General features: G+C 42.9%; 1 protein-coding gene across 2 annotated transcripts in view; it reads left to right on the top strand.

Moving 5' to 3' along the window:
• Positions 1-22,403, top strand: part of LOC109891326 (synaptophysin-like protein 1) — a 33,150-nt gene extending 10,747 nt beyond the window's left edge. The window contains exons 3-6 of one of the 2 annotated variants that reach the window (XM_020483775.2): positions 12,552-12,670; positions 13,044-13,242; positions 18,999-19,172; positions 19,349-22,403. In XM_020483775.2, coding sequence (XP_020339364.1) covers positions 12,552-12,670; positions 13,044-13,242; positions 18,999-19,172; positions 19,349-19,474 — 618 coding nt within the window. In that variant the 3' untranslated portion in view covers positions 19,475-22,403. The remainder of the gene's footprint in view (positions 1-12,551; positions 12,671-13,043; positions 13,243-18,998; positions 19,173-19,348) is intronic. The other variant, XM_020483777.2, reaches the window with a different exon arrangement.
• Positions 22,404-22,466: the final 63 nt, after the last annotated feature.

The raw sequence follows: 22,466 nt of genomic DNA, 5'->3' as shown, positions 1-22,466 counted from the left end.
CTAAATAAATACAGTAAGGAAAGAGGTAGTTGTTTGGGCTAAATTATAGATGGGCTATGTACAGGTGCAGTAATCTGTGAGCTGTTCTGACAGCTGGTGCTTAAAGCTAGTGAGGTAGAAGTGTTTCCAGTTTCAGATTTCCATGGCTCGCATACCCCTAAAATACTAGTGGACTAAACTCCACGGTTTAGGAAGTTTTTGATGAACTCCACTAGAGGTCGACCGATTTAATCGGAATGGCTGATTTTTAACAATCGGAAATCGGTATTTTTGGACGCCGATTTTTAAAGATTTTTTTATTTAAACTTTATTTAACTAGGAAGGTCAGTTAAGAACACATTCTTATTTTCAATGACGGCCTAGGAACGGTGGGTTAACTGCCTCGTTCAGGGGCAGATCGACAGATTTTCACCTTGTCAGCTCGGGGGATCCATTCTTGCAACCTTACAGTTAACTAGTCCAATGCTCTAACCACCTGCCTCTCATTGCACTCCACGAGGAGCCTGCCTGTTACGCGAATGCAGTAAGCCAAGGTAAGTTGCTAGCTAGCATTAAACTTATCTTATAAAAAACAATAAATCAATCATAATCACTAGTTATAACTACACATGGTTGATGGTATTACTAGTTTATCTAGCGTGTCCTGCGTTGCATATAATCCATGTGGTGCGTATCGTTGCTCCAACGTGTACCTAACCATAAACATCAATGCCTTTCTTAAAATCAATACACAGAAGTATATATTTTTAAACCTGCATATTTAGCTAAAAGAAATCCAGGTTAGCAGGCAATATTAACCAGGTGAAATTGTGTCACTTCTCTTGCGTTCATTGCACGCAGAGTCTGTGTATATGCAACAGTTTAGGCTGCCTAATTTGCCAGAATTTTACGTAATTATGACATAACATTGAAGGTTGTGCAATGTAACAGGAATATTTAGACTAATGGATGCCACCCCATAGATAAAATACGGAACGGTTCCGTATTTCACTGAAAGAATTTCTAAGCAAACAGCTGGAGGCAGGGCTTTCTCCTATAGAGCTCCATTTTTATGGAACGGTCTGCCTACCCATGTCAGAGACGCAAACTCGGTCTCAACCTTTAAGTCTTTATTGAAGACTCATCTCTTCAGTGGGTCATATGATTGAGTGTAGTCTGGCCCAGGAGTGGGAAGGGGAACGGAAAGGCTCTGGAGCAACGAACCGCCCTTGCTGTCTCTGCCTGGCCGGTTCCCCTCTTTCCACTGGGATTCTCTGCCTCTAACCCTATTACAGGGGCTGAGTCACTGGCTTGCTGGGGCTCTCTCATGCCGTCCCTGGAGGGGGTGCGTCACCTGAGTGGGTTGATTCACTGTTGTGGTCATCCTGTCTGGGTTGGCGCCCCCCCCTTGGGTTGTGCCGTGGCGGAGATCTTTGTGGGCTATACTCAGCCTTGTCTCAGGATGGTAAGTTGGTGGTTGAAGATATCCCTCTAGTGGTGTGGGGGCTGTGCTTTGGCAAAGTGGGTGGGGTTATATCCTTCCTGTTTGGCCCTGTCCGGGGGTGTCCTCGGATGGGGCCACAGTGTCTCCTGACCCCTCCTGTCTCAGCCTCCAGTATTTATGCTGCAGTAGTTTGTGTCGGGGGGCTGGGGTCAGTTTGTTATATCTGGAGTACTTCTCCTGTCCTATTCGATGTCCTGTGTGAATCTAAGTGTGCTTTCTCTAATTCTCTCCTTCTCTCTTTCTTTCTCTCTCTTGGAGGACCTGAGCCCTAGGACCATGCCCCAGGACTACCTGACATGATGACTCCTTGCTGTCCCCAGTCCACCTGGCCATGCTGCTGTTCCAGTTTCAACTGACCTGAGCCCTAGGACCATGCCCCAGGACTACCTGACATGATGACTCCTTGCTGTCCCCAGTCCACCTGGCCATGCTGCTGCTCCAGTTTCAACTTCCACCTGACTGTGCTGCTGCTCCAGTTTCAACTGTTCTGCCTTATTATTATTCGACCATGCTGGTCATTTATGAACATTTGAACATCTTGGCCATGTTCTGTTATAATCTCCACCCGGCACAGCCAGAAGAGGACTGGCCACCCCACATAGCCTGGTTCCTCTCTAGGTTTCTTCCTAGGTTTTGGCCTTTCTAGGGAGTTTTTCCTAGCCACCGTGCTTCTACACCTGCATTGCTTGCTGTTTGGGGTTTTAGGCTGGGTTTCTGTACAGCACTTTGAGATATCAGCTGATGTACGAAGGGCTATATAAATAAATTTGATTTGATTTGAAAGAATAAACGTCTTGTTTTTGAGATGATTGTGTCCGGATTTGACCATATTAATGACCTACGACTCGTATTTCTGTGTGTTATTATGTTATAACTAAGTCTATGATCTGCTAGAGCAGTCTGACTGAGTGGTGGTAGGCAGCAGCAGGCTCAGGCCATTTCACAACCAAATTGAAATGGCTAGCTAGTTAGCTAAGAGGATTCAGTGCTGTAATTGCTGCCACAGTGCTTCAAAGTACTGATACCAAACCGTTGAGGTTGGGTGATTGTGGAGGCCAGGTCATGGTTTCGGATGAGTTGTTCCGCAGAGTGAAGGAAAAGCAGCCAACAAGTTCTCCTCATATGTCGGAACTCCTTCAAGAGTTCCAGGTTAAGCATTCCAGGTTAAGCTGGTTGAGAGAATGCCAAGTGTGCAAAGCTGTCATGAAGGCATAAGTTGGCTACTTTCCCAGTGACCTTGCCATGGTTAAATGCGGTTGTATGCACTTTCAGTTTAGCACAAATGCTGACATCTAGACACGGTTTCTGGTTTGGGTAGGTTTTAATAGTCACAGTGGGAACAACATCCCCTTTCTGATGAACTGTCACCGTGTCTGTGTATACATCATTGTTATTGTAAGGCAACCCGGGAACATATCCCAGTCGGCATGATCAAAACAATCTTGAAGCATGGATTCCGATTGGTCAGATCAGCGTTGAATATATCTTATCATTGTTAATTTTTCTCCTATGTACGGTTTTTGGATTCTGCTTTAGAGCAGTTTTCTGCAGCCTTGGTAAATATGTGATTTTATAAATGTTGAGTTCATTCCTGTGCTGTTTTGTAACTAACCTGGTAGGTTGTCTGACAAGTTTGTTTTCTCGTGTGAAAATATACTTATGTTTATCACATGCATATCACATACATTATCCAGAAATGGACTGTTAGCACTTGGTCTATAGCAGGTTCCCACAAGAATGTGCTTTAGGTGAGGCAGATGAAGCCATATTACTTTGATATCTCTGTTGACTCTGTCAATCACCATATTCTTATCGGCAGACTCAGTAGCCTCGGTTTTTCGGATGACTGCCTTGCCTGGTTCACCAATTACTTTGCAGACAGAGTTCAGTGTGTCAAATCGGAGGGCATGCTGTCCGGTCCTCTGGCAGTCTCTATGGGGGTGCCACAGGGTTCAATTCTCGGGCCGCCTCTTTTCTCTGTGTATATCAATGATGTTGCTCTTGCTGCGGGCGATTCCCTGATCCACCTCTACGCAGACGACACCATTCTATATACTTTCGGCCCGTCTTTGGACACTGTGCTATCTAACCTCCAAACAAGCTTCAATGCCATACAACACTCCTTCCGTGGCCTCCAACTGCTCTTAAACGCTAGTAAAACCAAATGCATGCTTTTCAACCGGTCGCTGCCTGCACCTGCATGCCCGACTAGCATCACCACCCTGGATGGTTCCGACCTAGAATATGTGGACGTCTATAAGTACCTAGGTGTCTGGCTAGACTGCAAACTCTCCTTCCAGACTCATATCAAACATCTCCAATCGAAAATCAAATCAAGAGTCGGCTTTCTATTCCGCAACAAAGCCTCCTTCACTCAAGCCGCCAAGCTTACCCTAGTAAAACTGACTATCCTACCGATCCTCGACTTCGGCGATGTCATCTACAAAATGGCTTCCAACACTCTACTCAGCAAACTGGATGCAGTCTATCACAGTGCCATCCGTTTTGTCACTAAAGCACCTTATACCACCCACCACTGCGACTTGTATGCTCTAGTCGGCTGGCCCTCGCTACATATTCGTCGCCAGACCCACTGGCTCCAGGTCATCTACAAGTCTATGCTAGGTAAATCTCCGCCTTATCTCAGCTCACTGGTCACGATGGCAACACCCATCCGTAGCACGCGCTCCAGCAGGTGTATCTCACTGATCATCCCTAAAGCCAACACCTCATTTGGCCGCCTTTCGTTCCAGTACTCTGCTGCCTGTGACTGGAACGAATTGCAAAAATCGCTGAAGTTGGAGACTTTTATCTCCCTCACCAACTTCAAACATCAGCTATCTGAGCAGCTAACTGATCGCTGCAGCTGTACATAGTCTATTGGTAAATAGCCCACCCTTTTCACCTACCTCATCCCCATACTGTTTTTATTTATTTACTTTTCTGCTCTTCTGCACACCAATATCTCTACCTGTACATGACCATCTGATCTTTTATCACTCCAGTGTTAATCTGCAAAATTGTAATTATTTGCCTACCTCCTCATGCCTTTTGCACACATTGTATATAGACCCCCCCTTTGTTTTCTACTGTGTTATTGACTTGTTAATTGTTTACTCCATGTGTAACTCTTTGTTGTATGCTCACACTGCTATGCTTTATCTTGGCCAGGTCGCAGTTGCAAATGAGAACTTGTTCTCAACTAGCCTACCTGGTTAAATAAAGGTAAAAAAAATTATATATATATCCTCTCTAAGCTTTACAGGAATGTGGTTCTGAATATTGACTGCAACACTGCCCTTGTTTGCTTTTCTGGAGATGTTAACTTTTTATTGCTGCCACTATCATCAAAGGTATTGTCTAAGTGACTTTTTAATTTTAAGAGAGTCAGAATATGAATGTACTTTGTTACAAGCAAGTTATTGACTTCATTAACCTTGTTTCTTAGGCTACATATGTTAAGATGGGCTATTTTTAGTACTTTTCTGGGTTGCTTGATTTGTTTTTTTAATGCTTTACTGGAAAGCTTATCAGAAGTAGACTAGCTCATGTTATTTACATTGGTGCTGATAGTGCATGGTAAGCGCACACAGTGGACTTCCTACTAGGGCACACCACTTCAGTGCTAACAGTAACTATGGTTCATACAGTAGGAACATGATTACAGCGTACAATAGCTGTAGGATCAACAGGGGGACTTTAATTCAGTTGTCTGCCAATGCCCCTGTGATGTACATTTGATGCAGCATTATGACAACACAGCGTCAGAATGGTGGGGATTAACTGAGCTGGTCTTGGGTCATAAGTCATTGTCTCAATGCAGTCTTGAAATGCTTGGACAGAGTACAGGAGCCAAGCTCATTTAGATGGACTCTGTCATTCCTATAGATTATCTTCTGTTTCCAGATGGTGTCAGAGTTATCTATGAAAGTGACTCCAGCAGAGCTACACTTGTCTTTTAGCCAGATGTGTAATGCCAGTAGCCTGCTGAATCTTTCAGACATTCGGCCCAACGATGGTACCGGACCTGATATTATTTGCCGCTTTTTGTAATCTGTCATTGCTCGAATCAGTTATTTTTCAAATCAATTTTCAGAAGTTCCAAGCTAGCCCTCCTGATGTCGTAGTCCATGTGGGGTCAAACGACAGCGTCAGCCCCCGGCAGCAGTCGTAGAACGGTTGGAAGCAGCCTTGTATTGTCCTGTACTCAAGCTCCTGGGTAGAACAGTTGGAAGCAGCCTTGTAGTGTCCTGTACTCAAGCTCCTGGGTAGAACGGTTGGAAGCAGCCTTGTAGTGTCCTGTACTCAAGCTCCTGGGTAGAACAGTTGGAAGCAGCCTTGTAGTGTCCTGTACTCATGCTCCTGGGTAGAACAGTTGGAAGCAGCCTTGTAGTGTCCTGTACTCAAGCTCTTTGGTAGCACTGGGAACTGAGATGTTTCTCACCATAGACCTGCCAATGATGACAGCTGGTGAAATAGCAGAGGGCAGGCCGTTCTTTCAACTCAAGTGATTTAGAAGACCCCTCGAGGACCAAAGAGCGGTGGGGCCCAATGGACCCGAGTCGGCTGTAGTATCCATCGTAGATGAATGGCCCGGTATCTCAGGCAGTCTCACGGTCTGAGGAGGGTGGGTGCTCTGAGGAACTAAACCTGAGGTAGTTGCCACCGGAGAGGGAGACAACAGAGGACCAAGGCACCTGAACCTCTGAATCCAGGGCGGCAAAGCAGTTTCTGGTCTGTGTCCGGGCTTAACATCTCCAAGGAGTCCCCCATTGCCAGAAGATGCTTTTTTCCCGACTTACATGGCGAGTGACACATCTCCATGGCTGGTTGGGTTGAGAACAGGAACATCCCACAGGAGCATCTTACCACTTTGGGGAGGGATCCCTGCAGAGTACAGGCCAAGTCGTCTGTGGGGAGCTGATACGGCGGCAACACTTCCACCAGAGCGCGACGTCTGGCTACTGGGGTAGAAGAACAATTTAAAAGTAGGCGGGGGTGGAGTCCCCCAGTAGGTTTTCTAAGGGTAGGCACTTCGCCCCTGTAGTCCTCTGCAAGCAAACAGTTGCCACTTTGAAAGTCTGGGCAGTCCACATTGTCCCGGAATAAAGCAAAGTAAACACAGCTCCTGCAATGTTAAACGTTCAATAGCGACCTACATTTGAGACTGTTGAGCTAGCTGGGTTTCTGTGTCTCTCTCTTTACATGGAATCTGTCAGGATCCCAGGACAGATTGTTGCATTCACAGCAACTAAGCCGTGGAATCCAAAATCAAAAAGTATATCAAATCTTAACTTCACAAGGAAACACTATCACAACTTTACGTAAACGATTAATCGAGGTCTCTTGTTTAGATGTTTTGGGGGAGGAGCTCATTAGAATAATGGCCTGTGTGAAATATCACAGCACAGTTGTAATATATGGTAAACAGAAACTGGATGGTTTTCAGAGATTGATGGGAGAGGTTTAGTGGAGCTGAAGGATGGAACTAAAAAGAACAAGGTAAAATGTATAGTTGAACTCAGAAGTTTACATACACCGTAGCCAAATACATTTAAACTCAGTTTTTCACAATTCCTGACATTTAATCCTAGTAAAAATTCCCTGTCTTAGGTCAGTTAGAATCACCACTTTATTTTAAGGATGTGAAATGTCAGAATAATAGTAGAAAAATAAATGTATTTAAGCTTTTATTTCTTTCATCACATTCCCAGTGGGTCAGAAGTTTACATACTTAACTAGTATTTGGTAGCATTGCCTTTAAATTGTTTAACTTGGGTCAAAAATATCAGGTAGCCTTTCACAAGCGTCCCACAATAAGTTGGGTGAATTTTGGCCCATTCCTCCAAACAGAGCTGGTGTAACTGAGTCAGGTTTGTAGGTCTCCTTGCTCGCACGTGCTTTTTCAGTTCTGCCCACAAATTGTCTATAGGATTGAGATCAGGGCTTTGATGGCCATTCCAATACCTTGACTTTGTTGTCCTTAAGACATTTTGCCACAACTTTGGAAGTATGCTTGGGGCATTGTCCATTTGGATGACCCATTTGCGACCAAGCTTTAACTTCCTGACTGATGTCTTGAGATGTTGCTTCAATATATCCACAATTTTTCATGATGCCATCTATTTTGTGAAGTGCACCAATCCCTCCTGCAGCAAAGCACCCCCCTCAACATGCTGCCACCCCTGTGCTTCACGGTTGGGATGGTGTTCTTTTGGCTTGCAAGCCCCCCCCCCTTTTCATCCAAACATAACAATGGTCATTATGGCCAAACAGTTCTATTTTTGTTTCTTCAGACCAGAGGACATTTCTCCGAAAAGTACGGTCTTAGTCCCCATGTGCAATTGCAAACCATAGTTAATGGCGATTTTGGAGCAGTGGCTTCTTGCTTGCTGAGCGGCCTTTCAGGTTATGTCAATATAGGACTCATTTTACTGTAGATATAGATACTTCTGTACCGGTTTCCTCCAGCATTTCAAGGTCCTTTGCTGTTGTTCTGGGATTGATTTGCCCTTTTCTCACCAAAGTACGTTCATCTCTAGGAGACGCGTCTCCTTCCTGAGCAGTATGACGGCTGCGTGGTCCCATGGTGTTTGTTTGTACAGATGAAAGTGGTACCTTCAGGCGTTTGGAAATTGCTCCCAAGGATGAACCAGACTTGTAGAGGTCTACAAAAAAAATTGAGGTCTTGGCTGGTTTCTTTTGGTTTTCCAATGATGTTAAGCGAAGAGGCACTGAGTTTGAAGGTAGACCCACTGACCCACTGGAATTGTGATTAAGTGAAATCTGTCTGTAGAAATTTTGGGGAAAATGACTTGTCATGTACTAAGTAGATGCCCTAACAGACTTGCCAAAACCTATAGTTTGTTAACAAGAATTTTGTGGAGTTGTTGAAAAATGAGTTTTAATGACTCAAACCTAAGTGTATGTAAAACTTCCGACTTCATCTGTATGTATATAGATAGGTTCAGAAGTTTTGTGAAACAGCGCAGTCAGATATATGGCAAATAGAAACTGGATGGTCTTCAGAGATAGATGGGAGGGGTTAAGGGTAGCTGAAGGCTGGTACTAATAACAAACTAAAGATGACTAATGTAAAATGTATTTTCTGTTAAATGTATGTTGAAGCCTGTTGTCCATTAATTTACTCCAATTAGGAGGTGGGGAGGGAATAAAAAATAAAGTGTGTTTTCTGTACACTTACTACCGTTCAAAAGTTTGGGGTCACTTAGATATGTTCTTGTTTTTGAAAGAAAAGCAACAACAAAATTAACCTCATTGATCAGAAATACAGTGTAGACCATTGTTAATGTTGTAAATGGATATTGTAGCAGGATATGACATTTAAAAAAATATATATTTATATGGGCATACCGAGGCCCATTATCAGCAACCATCACTCCTGTGATCCAATGGCATGTTGTTAGCTAATCCAAGTTTTTCATTTTAAAAGACTAATTGATCATTAGAAAACCCTTTTCCAATTATGTTCGCACAGCTGAAAACTACTGTTCTGATTTAAAGAAGCAATAAACCTGGCCTTTAGACTAGTTGAGTATCTGGAGCATCAGCATTTGTGGGTTCGATTACAGGCTCAAAATGGCCAGAAACCATTAACTTTTTTCTGAAACTTGTCAGTTTATTCTTGTTCTGAGAAATGAAGGCTGTTCCATGTGAGAAATTGCCAAGAAACTGAAGATCTCGTACAACGCTGTGTACTACTCCCTTCACAGAACAGCACGAACTGTCTATAACCATAATATAAAGAGGAGTGGGAGGCCCTGGTGCACAACTGAGTAAGAGGACAAGTACATTAATGTCTAGTTTGTGAAACCGACGCGTCACAAGTCCTCAACTGGCAGCTTCATTAAATAGTCCCAAAACAAAACGGCAGTCTCAACGTCGACAGTAAAGAGGCGACTCCGGGATGCTGGCTTTCTAGGCAGCCTCTGTCCAGTGTCTGTTCTTTGCCCCTTTTTAGTCTTTTTTGGCCAGTCTGAGGGAGTATTTTTTTCTTTGCAACTCTGCCTAGAAAGCCAGCATCCCGGAGTCGCCTCTCCACTGTTGACGTTGAGACTGGTGTTTTCACCTCAACCCAATTGAGATGAGTTGGATCGCAGAGTGAAGGAAAAGCAGCCAACAAGTGCTCAGCATATGTGGGAACTCCTACAAGACTGTTGGAAAAGCATTCCAGGTTACTCTGTTTGAGAGAATGCCAAGAGTGTGCAAAGCTGTGCAAAGGGTGGCTATTTGAAGAATCTTAATTTATAAAATATAATTTGGTTTTGTTAACACTTTGGTTACTACATGATTCCATGTGTTATTTCATAGTTTTGATGTCTTCGCTATTTATTCTACAAAGTGTGAAAATTGTATAAATAAAAATCCTTGATTGAGTAGGTGTCATCTTTTGACTGGTACTGTAAAATCATGCACAAAGAAAATATGGAGTATTGGAAATGATGCAGAGAATTTACATTGACGGAAACTACAATCTGTCTGCAATATTAAAGCTGCTCTACCCCCAGAATAAAAAAAATCAACTTCCTTCACTTTGTAGTTTAGTCCGCTACTGAAATACCCACATTTGACCCCTTTACACTCAGCAACTGTTGTGGCATTGTTTTTTATGACCCTCTATTTATTGCATTGGATATTTGTTATTGTTCAGAAGGCCTGAACTCTTTAGGCCTCGTGGTCTGTTTTGCACTTCTCAACTGCTATGTAAATTCTGATTGATTGTGATCATGTGGGAACGTGCTTGAGCTGACGTGGGCACTGGACTAGGCTACTTTTAGAACAGAGGGCATTATTCTAGAAGAAGTTGGGGCGTCCTAGATCTCCCATCACGTTTTCATTGGACGGATCTGTTCAGTAACTCCTATTTGTGGAACACTGCTACCAGCAACCAACACGGGAACAAGTTTGTATTCAAATATACAAAAATATAAATGCAATGTGAAGTGTTGGTTTCATGATGTGAAATTAAAGAAAATTCCCTGGCATGTTCCATTCACACAAAGCTTATTTCTCTGAAATGTTGTGCATATTTGTTTACCTCTGGTGAGCATTTCTCTTTGCCAAGATAATCCATCCACCTGACAGGTGTGACATATCAAGATGATTAAACAGCAAGGTCATTACACAGGTGCATTTTGTGCTGGGGACAATAAAAGGCCACTCTAAAATGTGTGGTTTTGTCACAATGCCACATGTCTCAAGTTGAGGGAGCATTCAGTTGGCATGCTGATTGCAGGAATGTCAACCAGAGCTGTTGCCAGATAATTTTAAGTTAATTTCTCTACCATAAGCCGCCTCCAACATCGTTTTAGAAAATCTGGCAGTAGGTCCAACCGGCCTCACAACCGCAGACCACGTGTATGGCGTCATGTGGGCGAGCGGTTTGCTGATGTCAATGTTGTGAACAAAGTGCCCCGTGATTACGGCATGGCCAGGCAAACTACGGACAACAAACACAATTGCATTTTATCGATGGCAATTTAAATGCATAAAGATGCCGTGACGAGATCCTGAGGCCCATTTTGTTTTAAGATGTCTGTGATCAGCAGATGCATATCTTTATTCCCAGTCATGTAAAATCCATAGATTGGGGCTTAATGACCTTATATCATGGCTTATTTCCTTTATGAAGTCTAACTCAGTAAATTCTTTGAAATTGTTGCGTTTTTCTGTTTTTGTTCAGTATACATCTAGGGGCAGCAACATCATCCTAGTCCTACATTTAAAATGGGCTGCCTTTCTATGCAGTCTATTTAAATGGAATCAGCCCACCAGACAGATTTTTCTGTAGTTCGGATGGTGTGGTAGTCCCAAGTTTTTAAAGTTTATTACACCTAGGAGAATAAACCTTACTCAAGCATTGCTATCAGACGATACAAAATCACTGATCTACAAATGACCTTACATCCCAATTAACTCCTCATTACAGCTCAAGATTGGATGTGCGCCTATCCTTTCTCAAACAGAACCCATTAAACGGGCTGCTAGTTTGTCAGACTCCGCTGTTAGGAGCCAGTCCGTGTTAATGAGTTGGCTCTCTCAGCACTCACTGAGGGAAGGAGTTTCCTGTGTGGAAAGAGGCTGGAGGGGAAGTTAAATTGGTGAAAAGTAATCATGAGAGAGAAAGAGTCAAGGTTCTAGCACAGGGAAAGTCTTCGTCTGGGAGAGAAGTGTAAGCCTATGATTTTGCATACGTGTATGTTTGCCATTCTTCCCCTCTCTGGGTCTGCTCTCCCCCACTTTTATGCTTTGATTAGAGGAAGTAACTATCAGGGTGGATGAGGAGGTCCCCAGTGTTCTGCCCAGTCAGGGTTTCAAGATTTTTGGTACGAGCCATGTCTGAGGCCTCTTGGTCTCTTCCTGTCTGACCTGACCCCGGTGGGGCGTTCTGCTGGAGTTGGGGCTTTTCTTGCCGGGTGATCACTCCCCACCCTTATGGCTTTTACAGAGGACTGTTAACTGTGCTGCAGCAGGAACACTTGACCACTTAAAACCAGCTCTGTGTCCTACCGGTGGAACACCTCTTATTATAATAATATATGCCATTTAGCAGATGCTTTTATCCAAAGGGGCTTAGTCATGCATACATTGTACGTATTGGTGATCCCGGGAGTCAAAACCCACTATCCTGGCGTGGCACTACAGAGGACGACTTTCTGTTGTGAGTTACAGAACCACAACTCTGAACAGCCCTCTGATCAGCTATAATACAGATGAGCTAAATATAGCTGTATACAGTCGTATGTAGGCTACATGTATTATGTGTTGATTTAAAATCTTAAAGGACAAATTTTGATAATCAGAGGAGTGCACAATAACTCTAGATCTTTGGGAGAGAAACAGTTTATGAATTCTAAAGTACCTTTCCTTCCTTGTCTCCTTTATTGACCTGAAAACAAAGCCTAGACACTAGTGAAAAGTCCGCCCACCAGGAATGAGCTTTTCTTAGCTGCCCAGGAATGAGAATGATGTGAAGGCAAATAGATGAGGAGAGAAAGTAACTTAAGACCATTGAGATGCACGCTAACTCACCTCTCTCTCTGTGCAGGTGTTCACCATCTTTGCCTTTGCCACCACGGGTGGTTACTCTGGGACGACCCACATCAGTGTGAAATGTGGGGATGCGGTGCTAAAGGACATAGACGTTGGGTTCGGATACCCATTCAGGTAAAACACCTCTCGCATAGAGCTGCATATTAACAACATGTATGCTGTCATATTGTTTCTTGTTTTTTAATTGCCAGTAACCCCTACCTGTGGTCTGTACAGTAAATAAGCCTATCTCTGGCACTCCCTGAAAAGCAATGCAAAACTTTTCAAGGGTTTGATGTGTAAACGGGAATTCCAAAGAGCAGTTTCTTTTTACTCTAAAGCTGGTTGTAAAATGTATGCAGTCACACATGGAAAAAAACAAAAGATTCTTCCCACCAAGATAATTTTTATTTGCCTTTGATGGTTGCCCCTTAAATGTTTTTGAATTTATAGTTGAAATGGATTTATCTAATTGATAGTTTCTCTCCCACCCCCCACTACTCTCTAGGTTGCCTAGCTACGGCCCTTTAAAGGTGCCCACGTGTAACGGGAACGCCACGAATGAGATTTACCTACAGGGCGACTACTCTTCCTCGGCTGAGTTCTACGTCTGTGTCGGTGTCTTTGGCTTCCTGTACTGCACCGCCACCCTGGTTTTATACTTGGGATACCAGCATGTGTACCGCGAGGGCCGCGGACCTACCTTTGTGAGTCTAAGATACTAGGGCTGATCCCATTTTTAGTCATCTGTTGGGTAGATAGGCTGTTGGTCGACCAAGATTTGAATTTTTTTGTCAAGCTGTGGCAAATATATAAAAATATATATATTACACACACACACAGTGGGGAGAACAAGTATTTGATATTTTTATTTCACCTTTATTTAACCAGGTAGGCTAGTTGAGAACAAGTTCTCATTTGCAACTGCGACCTGGCCAAGATAAAGCATAGCAGTGTGAACAGACAACAGAGTTACACATGGAGTAAACAATTAACAAGTCAATAACACAGTAGAAAAAAAGGGGAGTCTATATACATTGTGTGCAAAAGGCATGAGGAGGTAGGCGAATAATTACAATTTGAAGATTAACACTGGAGTGATAAATGATCAGATGGTCATGTACAGGTAGAGATATTGGTGTGCAAAAGAACAGAAAAGTAAATAAATAAAAACAGTATGGGGATGAGGTAGGTAAAAATGGGTGGGCTATTTACCGATAGACTATGTACAGCTGCAGCGATCGGTTAGCTGCTCAGATAGCAGATGTTTGAAGTTGGTGAGGGAGATAAAAGTCTCCAACTTCAGCGATTTTTGCAATTCGTTCCAGTCACAGGCAGCAGAGAACTGGAACGAAAGGCGGCCAAATGAGGTGTTGGCTTTAGGGATGATCAGTGAGATACACCTGCTAGAGCTCGTGCTACGGGTGGGTGTTGCCATCGTGACCAGTGAACTGAGATAAGGCGGAGCTTTACCTAGCATGGACTTGTAGATGACCTGGAGCCAGTGGGTCTGGCGACGAATATGTAGCGAGGGCCAGCCAACTAGAGCATACAGGTCGCAGTGGTGGGTGGTATAAGGTGCTTTAGTGACAAAACGGATGGCACTGTGATAAACTGCATCCAGTTTGCTGAGTTGAGTGTTGGAAGCAATTTTGTAGATTACATCGCCGAAGTCGAGGATCGGTAGAATAGTCTGTTTTACTAGGGTAAGTTTGGCGGCGTGAGTGAAGGAGGCTTTGTTGCGGAATAGAAAGCCGACTCTAGATTAGATTTTCGATTGGAGATGTTTGATATGAGTCTGGAAGGAGAGTTTACAGTCTAGCCAGACACCTAGGTACTTATAGATGTCCACATATTCAAGGTCGGAACCATGCAGGCAGCGAACGGTTGAAAAGCATGCATTTGGTTTTACTAGCGTTTAAGAGCAGTTGGAGGCCACGGAAGGAGTGTTGTATGGCATTGAAGCTCTTTTGGAGGTTAGATAGCACAGTGTCCAAGGACGGGCCGGAAGTATATAGAATGGTGTTGTCTGCGTAGAGGTGGATCAGGGAATCGCCCGCAGCAAGAGCAACATCATTGATATATACAGAGAAAAGAGTCGGCCCGAGGATTGAACCCTGTGGCACCCCCATAGAGACTGCCAGAGGACCGGACAACATGCCCTCCGATTTGACACACTGAACTCTGTCTGCAAAGTAGTTGGTGAACCAGGCAAGGCAGTCATCCGAAAAACCGAGGCTACTGAGTCTGCCGATAAGAATATGGTGATTGACAGAGTCGAAAGACTTGGCAAGGTCGATGAAGATGGCTGCACAGTACTGTCTTTTATCGATGGCGGTTATGATATCGTTTAGTACCTTGAGCGTGGCTGAGGTGCACCCGTGACCGGCTCGGAAACCAGATTGCACAGCGGAGAAGGTACGGTGGGATTCGAGATGGTCAGTGATCTGTTTGTTGACTTGGCTTTCGAAGACCTTAGATAGGCAGGGCAGGATGGATATAGGTCTGTAACAGTTTGGTTCCATGGTGTCTCCCTCTTTGAAGAGGGGGATGACTGCGGCAGCTTTTCAATCCTTGGGGATCTCAGACTATATGAAAGAGAGATTGAACAGGCTGGTAATAGGGGCTGCGACAATGGCGGCGGATAGTTTCAGAAATAGAGGGTCCAAATTGTCAAGCCCAGCTGATTTGTACGGGTCCAGGTTTTGCAGGGGGGGGGGGGGGTTGGAGCTACAGGATGCAAATTTCTGCCTGAAGATACACTGCTGATTTTGCAGGTTTTCCTACTTACAAAGCATATAGAGGTCTGCAATTTTTATCATAGGTACACTTCAACTGTGAGAGACAGAACATCACATTGTTTGATTTTTAAGTAATTAATTTGCGTTTTATTACATGACATGAGTATCTGATCACCTACCAACCAGTAAGAATTCCGGCTCTCACAGACCTGTTAGTTTTTCTTTAAGAAGCCCTCCTGTTCTCCACTCATTACCTGTATTAACTGTACCTGTTTGAACTCATTACCTGTATAAAAGACACCTGTCCACACACTCAAACAGACTCCAACCTCTCCACAATGGCCAAGACCAGAGAGGGTGTAAGGACATCAGGGATAAAATTGTAGACCTGCACAAGGCTGCGATGGGCTACAGGACAATAGGCAAGCAGCTTGGTGAGAAGGCAACAACTGTTGGCGCAATTATTAGAAAATGGAAGAAGTTCAAGATGATGGTCAATCATCCTCAGTCTGGGGCTCCATGCAAGATCTCACCTCGTGGGGCATCAATGATTATGAGGAAGGTGAGGGATCAGCCCAGAACTACACGGCAGGACCTGGTCAATGACCTGAACAGAGCTGGGACCACAGTCTCAAAGAAAACCATTAGTTATACACTACGCCGTCATGGATTAAAATCCTGCAGCGCACGCAAGGTCCCCCTGCTCAAGCCAGCGCATGTCCAGGCCCGTCTGAGGTTTGCCAATGACCATCTGGATGATCCAGAGGAGGAATGGGAGAAGGTCATGTGGTCTGATGAGACAAAAATAGAGCTTTTTGGTCTGAACTCCACTCGCAGTGTTTGGAGGAAGAAGAAGGATGAGTACAACCCAAAAAACACCATCCCAACCGTGAAGCATGGAGGTGGAAACATCATTCTTTGGGGATGCTTTTCTGCAAAGGGGACAGGACGACTGCACAGTATTGAGGGGAGGATGGATGGAGCCATGTATCGCGAGATCTTGGCCAACAACCTCCTTCCCTCAGTACGAGCATTTGAAGATGGGTCGTGGCTGGGTCTTCCAGCATGACGACAACCCGAAACACACAGCCAGGGAAATTAAGGAGTGGCTCCGTAAGAAGCATCTCAAGGTCCTGGAGTGGCCTAGCCAGTCTCCAGACCTGAACCCAATAGAAAATCTTTGGAGGGAGCTGAAAGACCGTATTGCCCAGCGACAGCCCCGAAACCTGAAGGATCTGGAGAAGGTCTTTATAGAGGAGTGGGACAAAATCCCTGCTGCAGTGTGTGCAAACCTGGTCAAGAACCACAGGAAACGTATGATCTCTGTAATTGCAAATAAAGGTTTCTGTACCAAATATCAAGTTCTGCTTTTCTGATGTATCAAATACTTATGTCATGCAATAAAATGCAAATTAATTACTTAAAAATCATACAATGTGATTTTCTGGATTTTTTTTTTAGATTCCGTCTCTCACAGTTGAAGTGTACCTATGATAAAAATTGCAGACCTCTAAATGCTTTGTAAGTAGGAAAACCTGCAAAATCGGCAATGTATCAAATACTTGTTCTCCCCTCTTTATAAAAATGATGGCAGGCGAGACACCTGTCTGAGTGGACTAATCCATTGTGAATGCTTCAGGGATGGCACACAAGTATCACCAGTAGTATGTTTACCATTTCTTGTCTAAAAGTTCTGTTCATGCATTCAATATATTATTATTACAGTCTTGTCATTGTAGGAGTGGACATGTTGTTTGTAGAACGCACAACCTAGGTTACACTTGTGAGGGAAAGGTTTAGGTTTATTTCATTCCATTTACGAGTTAATTTATTAATTGTCTTTTGTTTGGAGAGCTCCTGTCAATCTTGAGAAAGGACACACACCTGATTTATGAATAGAACTAGGCCTAGGCTACCTGGCCTGCATGCAAATGTAGGCTTATAAATATGCACATTTGGGGATCTGATACTATTTCTGATTGGCTTAACTCGCCATCACTGTGGAGCTTCTCAAAGTAATTTTTTTCTTCGCCTCAAAAAGAAAGTAAACTGTCTGTTTTGACATCCATTGTGAATAGTTCCTCAACGTAGCCTATTTGAAAAATCTTTCCAGCTCTCCCACTTTCAATAACCACACAGCATGAAAGGGGGAAAATGTCATGCTCTGATCCGGTGGAAATGTCATAAAGGCCTACCTCATTACTTCTTATCCTTTGTGCAAATAGCCTACGGCTGTGTCTGTCTGTGTGGTGCTCACTGGCAGCACCCAGAATATTTTAAACAGTGTTGCAAGTTTGTTAGCTTGAGCTTCAGGCTAGACCCAAGTTAATAGTTAATACAATGTTTCAAGTTCCTTGCAGACAGGCCATGCATAGCTCCCGAGGGACTCAGCGGTCTAAGGCACTGCATCTCAGTGTCTGAGGCATCACTATAATTTTGATTAACCGCATGACATTGATTTTGAGATATGAAATTGTTCCACAAAAATGTGCATCTGAAAATCAGAACTGACACACAGATCAGTAGAAATGGTACGATAACTTGCCACTCCAAATGGTAAAGGTTGCTGACCACTGTTGTAGCCTACTACCGGCAACTTCAGATGCATAATGGCAGAATCTGCAACGGCCAGCAGCAGCAGTGCCAGCAGCAGTGGGAGAAATTTTCTTCTGATTAGTTTAAAATGTTTTAACTAGGCAAGTCGGTTAAGAACAAATTCTTATTTTACAATGACTGCCTACCCTGACCTAACCCGGACAACGCTGGGCCAATTGTGCGCCACCCTATGGGACTCCCGATCACAGCCGGTTGTGAGACAGCCTGGGATCGAACCAGGGTCTGTAGTGACGCCTCTAGGACTGAGACTCAGTACCTTAGACCGCTGCGCCACTCGGGATCTGTGGCTCACGCTTTAGTAAATTGTCTAAATGTTTAATTGCAGCGCTTGACGCATCAGGCAAAATAGCCTACATATAGTTGATTTTATTCGAACATAGGGTGGGGTTTATGTTCGTTACCGTATAGTGTAGCATAACTGGAGAACTATTTGTATATCATGGGCTACCAGCCTGTGTACTGCCAGATCAGTGTCAACCAGTCATTGTGAGGCTGTTTGTAGGGTTTTTGAGAAGCAACCCATCAACTGGCAGACCAATAATGGTGTGTGACTGTACAGAGTAAGCATGTACAGCTGATATAGTGATTGTAATGTTAGCCACACAGTACTGCACAGTTTGCAGAAAAGAAAAGCATATCTAAAACAGCATACTTACATTTTCAGAATTAGACAACGACTCTCAGCCAGATGCCGAAGAATTGGTTCATGCATTTGCTTATTTTAGGCTAGTTCTCTAAAGCATCACAGTTGTGGAACAGCTTGCTATGTCAGGTAAGAGGGGCAGATAACAGAGGTTTTTAAATCACTTTTAAAAACCCACCTTTTTAGTTGGGATTTTAATAAGTGAGTTTTATACATCCTCAGTTTGTTTTAATGTGAAGTATTTTGTGATTTTAAATAAATGTTGATTTAACAATGTAACCATTTGTCTCTGGCTGATGGGTTAGGTTAATGTTTTAAGCCTGGTATGGCTCTAACAGCTGAGACGACAGGTTAAGTTGTGAGCCTAATAGTTTTCAAAAGAGATTCATGATTTAAAAGCTGCATTCTTCCATCCTCTTCAACATGGTCCTATAGTGACAACCCTCCCCTGTGTTTTTCTCAGGACCTGTTGGTGACTGCTGCTTTTGCCTTCCTGTGGCTGGTGTCCTCCTCTGCCTGGGGGAAGGGCCTGACTGACGTGAAGTGGGCCACCAACCCATACCACCTGGTTGAGACCTGTCAGCCCCTGTGCTCACCTGGATACTTCCCCTCCATGGGAAAACTCAATGCCTCTGTGGTGAGCAATTTGATTTAGTAATAGGAATTTCTAGCCATTTCTCAATGTGATTTACAGGTATGTACAAGTCAAGCATGAAAGACAGGTCTACGGTGTAGTGGCACTTAATGTAGCATTTGTAATTCCTTTGTTTGTATCCTGTGTTGTCTTTGTTTCACACTTTCCTGCTTGTCCAGATTTTCGGATTTCTAAACCTCATCCTATGGACCGGTAACTGTTGGTTCATCTTTAAGGAGACTCCCTTCCACAAGGACCCCAACCCACCAGCCACCATGGAGGAGGGCGGAGTCCCCAGCTCTTAATTGCATAGAGCCCAAGCCAATCGCCAAGGTGCTTTGGACCCACACTGTTTCTTATTTAACCCTAACTAAAACCTCAAGCAAAATGTTCCTTTTTAATGACCCTTACAACAGAGGCCACTTTTCAATGATGGGCATTAAGCTCAAGCTTCAGGGAAAGTATTCATGCTGTGTTTACACAGGCAGCCCAATTCACACACACACTTTTTTTTCTCACTAATTGGTATTTTGACCAATCAGATCAGCTCTGAAAAGGATCAGATGTGATTGGCCTTTTGGCCAAATAAAAATAAAATAATTTGTGTGCCTGTGTAAACACAGCCTAAGTTCCCCAACTCTAACCCTCCAACACAGCTACCCTTGGATGTTGTTTTAATACTCTGCATAGAGTTGGTCAGTTAATGCGAATGATTTGCTAGCTGCAGTCAACACTACCCCAATTTACAGGTGTAAACCCTGAAAACTGAGTGACCGCAACGGTTTAAATTGTTTTTTTCCTGTTTATTTTTAAACATTCTAAAAGGTGCCTTGAGTTAACTGTACATAACATCTATTCAGTTACAGTGAACGTAGCTTGAGTTGAACACTTTGAAAGGATTTGGGTATCTGTGATTTTCAAAATGTCTGATTTTGGTCGCTTCCTCTAGAGCAGGTACTTTCAAACGCATAGACCAGGTACAAAATGTCCCAACAGGGCTCACAGACACACTACTGTAGCTGAACTGTGATTAATATGGGGATGTTCAGTAATGCTGCATTGACATCACAGGTGGCACCTTAATTAGGGAGGACGGGCTCTTAGTAATGGCTGGAACTGTATCGAAAACAACAAACGCATGGTTTCCAGGTGTTTGATTCCATTCACTCCTTTCCCGGCCATTTGTTATGAGCCGTCCTCCCTTCAGCAGCCTCCTGTGGTTCAAATACACTAATTGTCTGACCGTCAGTCCCCTCGTTTACCATGAATCTAATAAAGGAGATGAGGTCGACGGTAATGTTGAAATCCAGTAATCAGTCATTCCAATATTCCACTACTACATTTTTTGAAACATGGATGTTGCATTTCTGTCATGTTCTGAAAGCCTACTGCTTTGGTGCACTAAACTCGTCAGTTGTTAGCTACTTGACCCCACAATCGCTCCTGATGTTCAATGCGTTCCTCTTTGAAATGGATGGTTTTTTTTTTTGTTTTAGTTTTGTTATTCTAAATTATTTTGTCACATGCTTCATAACCACCCGGTGTGGGCTAACCTTGAAATGCTTACTTGTGGATGAACATATGAACAGTGCCTTGGTTATTTATACTAACTATAGCAGTAACCAACTAATATGGACTACATTCAATTTGAGGACACATTTCTAGTAACTGCTGTCAATATTTTAGTTATTCAAACTGTCAGTGCCTATATTTCACCGCAGTGCTGGTTGGTGTATTGTTTACTCAATGAAGCCAAACTTTTTAAAGTATTATGTAAAGTTGTGACATTGAAACAATTAAAACACTAAGTTCCCTCAGTATTTGACTCTTTTCAAAATGTTTGAACTAGAGCTGGGACGATAAACCAGAAAATGATCGACACTGACCACTTATTGCAGGCATTTTGCAGATAACATTCAGTACGATAAGTAGACTATACTACAGAAATGTAAAGTTTGAAATGAAATAAGTTTGCTAACATGGGTGGATTGTTATAGCTATTAATTGACCCATAAAAAAAGCTTAGTAGTAGTTTAAAGGGTGATTTTTAAACTTGTTATAAAATTATAGTTCTATTTATTATTTCATCCATATCGCGATAAACTGCCTGAATTGATTTCTGTCTGACGCCCAGCTCTAGTTTGAGCAGGAAAAGACAACTTTTGATTGATGTCATTTAAAAAAAAAAAATACATTAATTGGTCAATTCACAATAAGCCCTTTAATGGCTTCTGTGTGTTTAGAAAATATCTATAACTTATCTCCCTGAGTAAGTTTTATGCCTTTGGTTGTCATTTTGTTTTTTCTGTTTTGTCACACCACTGGGCAAGCTACAGACTATCATTGAAGAATGGTAAATGGTGCTGCCATGTAACACAAATGGCAACATGTAGGTGCCAAAATGAATGAATCCTTTGGTATTTCTTGTTGCTTGTTTTTTTTTTCTCACTCATTTACATTTTAATTTAGCCAATGATTGCAGTTGATGGGTGTGTGGAGATGGCCTACGTCTGTCACACTCCCATGGGAAATTAATGGAACTTATTGATTTACTATTTATTTTAAAAAAAAATTGCTTTGCACTAATTATTTTGTAAGTAATGTCATTTTGACATCCTGTTCCTTACGAGTGTTGGGATTTGAGGGATATGCAGACATTGCCATCCACACAGCTGGTTGTACAGCCTTGGCCGCTGTAGTGATTTACAAAGCGAAGGCTTGAGTCAGTCATGAAAGGACACTGATCTCTTAGATTATTTGTGCCATTTTTTATTTGAATATAAATAATCTAGCTATTTAGGATATAAATCAGGCTTGTAGGCCTTTATTTGATTGGATTTCTAAAATGTGACTTGTTTGTACAAAAGAAACATGTCAATAGTGAGGATGTATAGACAATGCATTAAAGGACGAGAGCTGCAACAACTGCTGTACAGATGTTTGTTCACTCTGCTCGGACTGTAATGTTACCAGTTAATTAAGACTACAGTTAATGTTGTAGCCACAAGATGGTACTATTGTATTTCATATAACTATGGCTGCAAAGTAATTGTAACAATGTTTTTTGGGGGCACAAGGGTACTGTTTCCTTCATATGACTAGAAGGCACAATTTCATGCTCAGTCCCAACCATAAACCCTTTTGTATCTACATCTAAACTAAACAAAAAGTTGTGCAAGTGTATGAGGTAGGTTGACCAGCAAAATAAAGTTCTGAACCGGTTGGAACCAGAAATGAACTGTTTATCTTTCCTTTTTAAACCTCTGAGATGTTTTAAATTATTTTGTACATTTAGCC

This window comes from Oncorhynchus kisutch, linkage group LG5 (assembly GCF_002021735.2).
Source record: "Oncorhynchus kisutch isolate 150728-3 linkage group LG5, Okis_V2, whole genome shotgun sequence".
Lineage (NCBI taxonomy): Eukaryota > Metazoa > Chordata > Actinopteri > Salmoniformes > Salmonidae > Oncorhynchus > Oncorhynchus kisutch.
The sequence above is the reverse complement of the archived record's forward strand: the minus strand, read 5'-3'. Positions and strand labels throughout refer to the sequence as shown.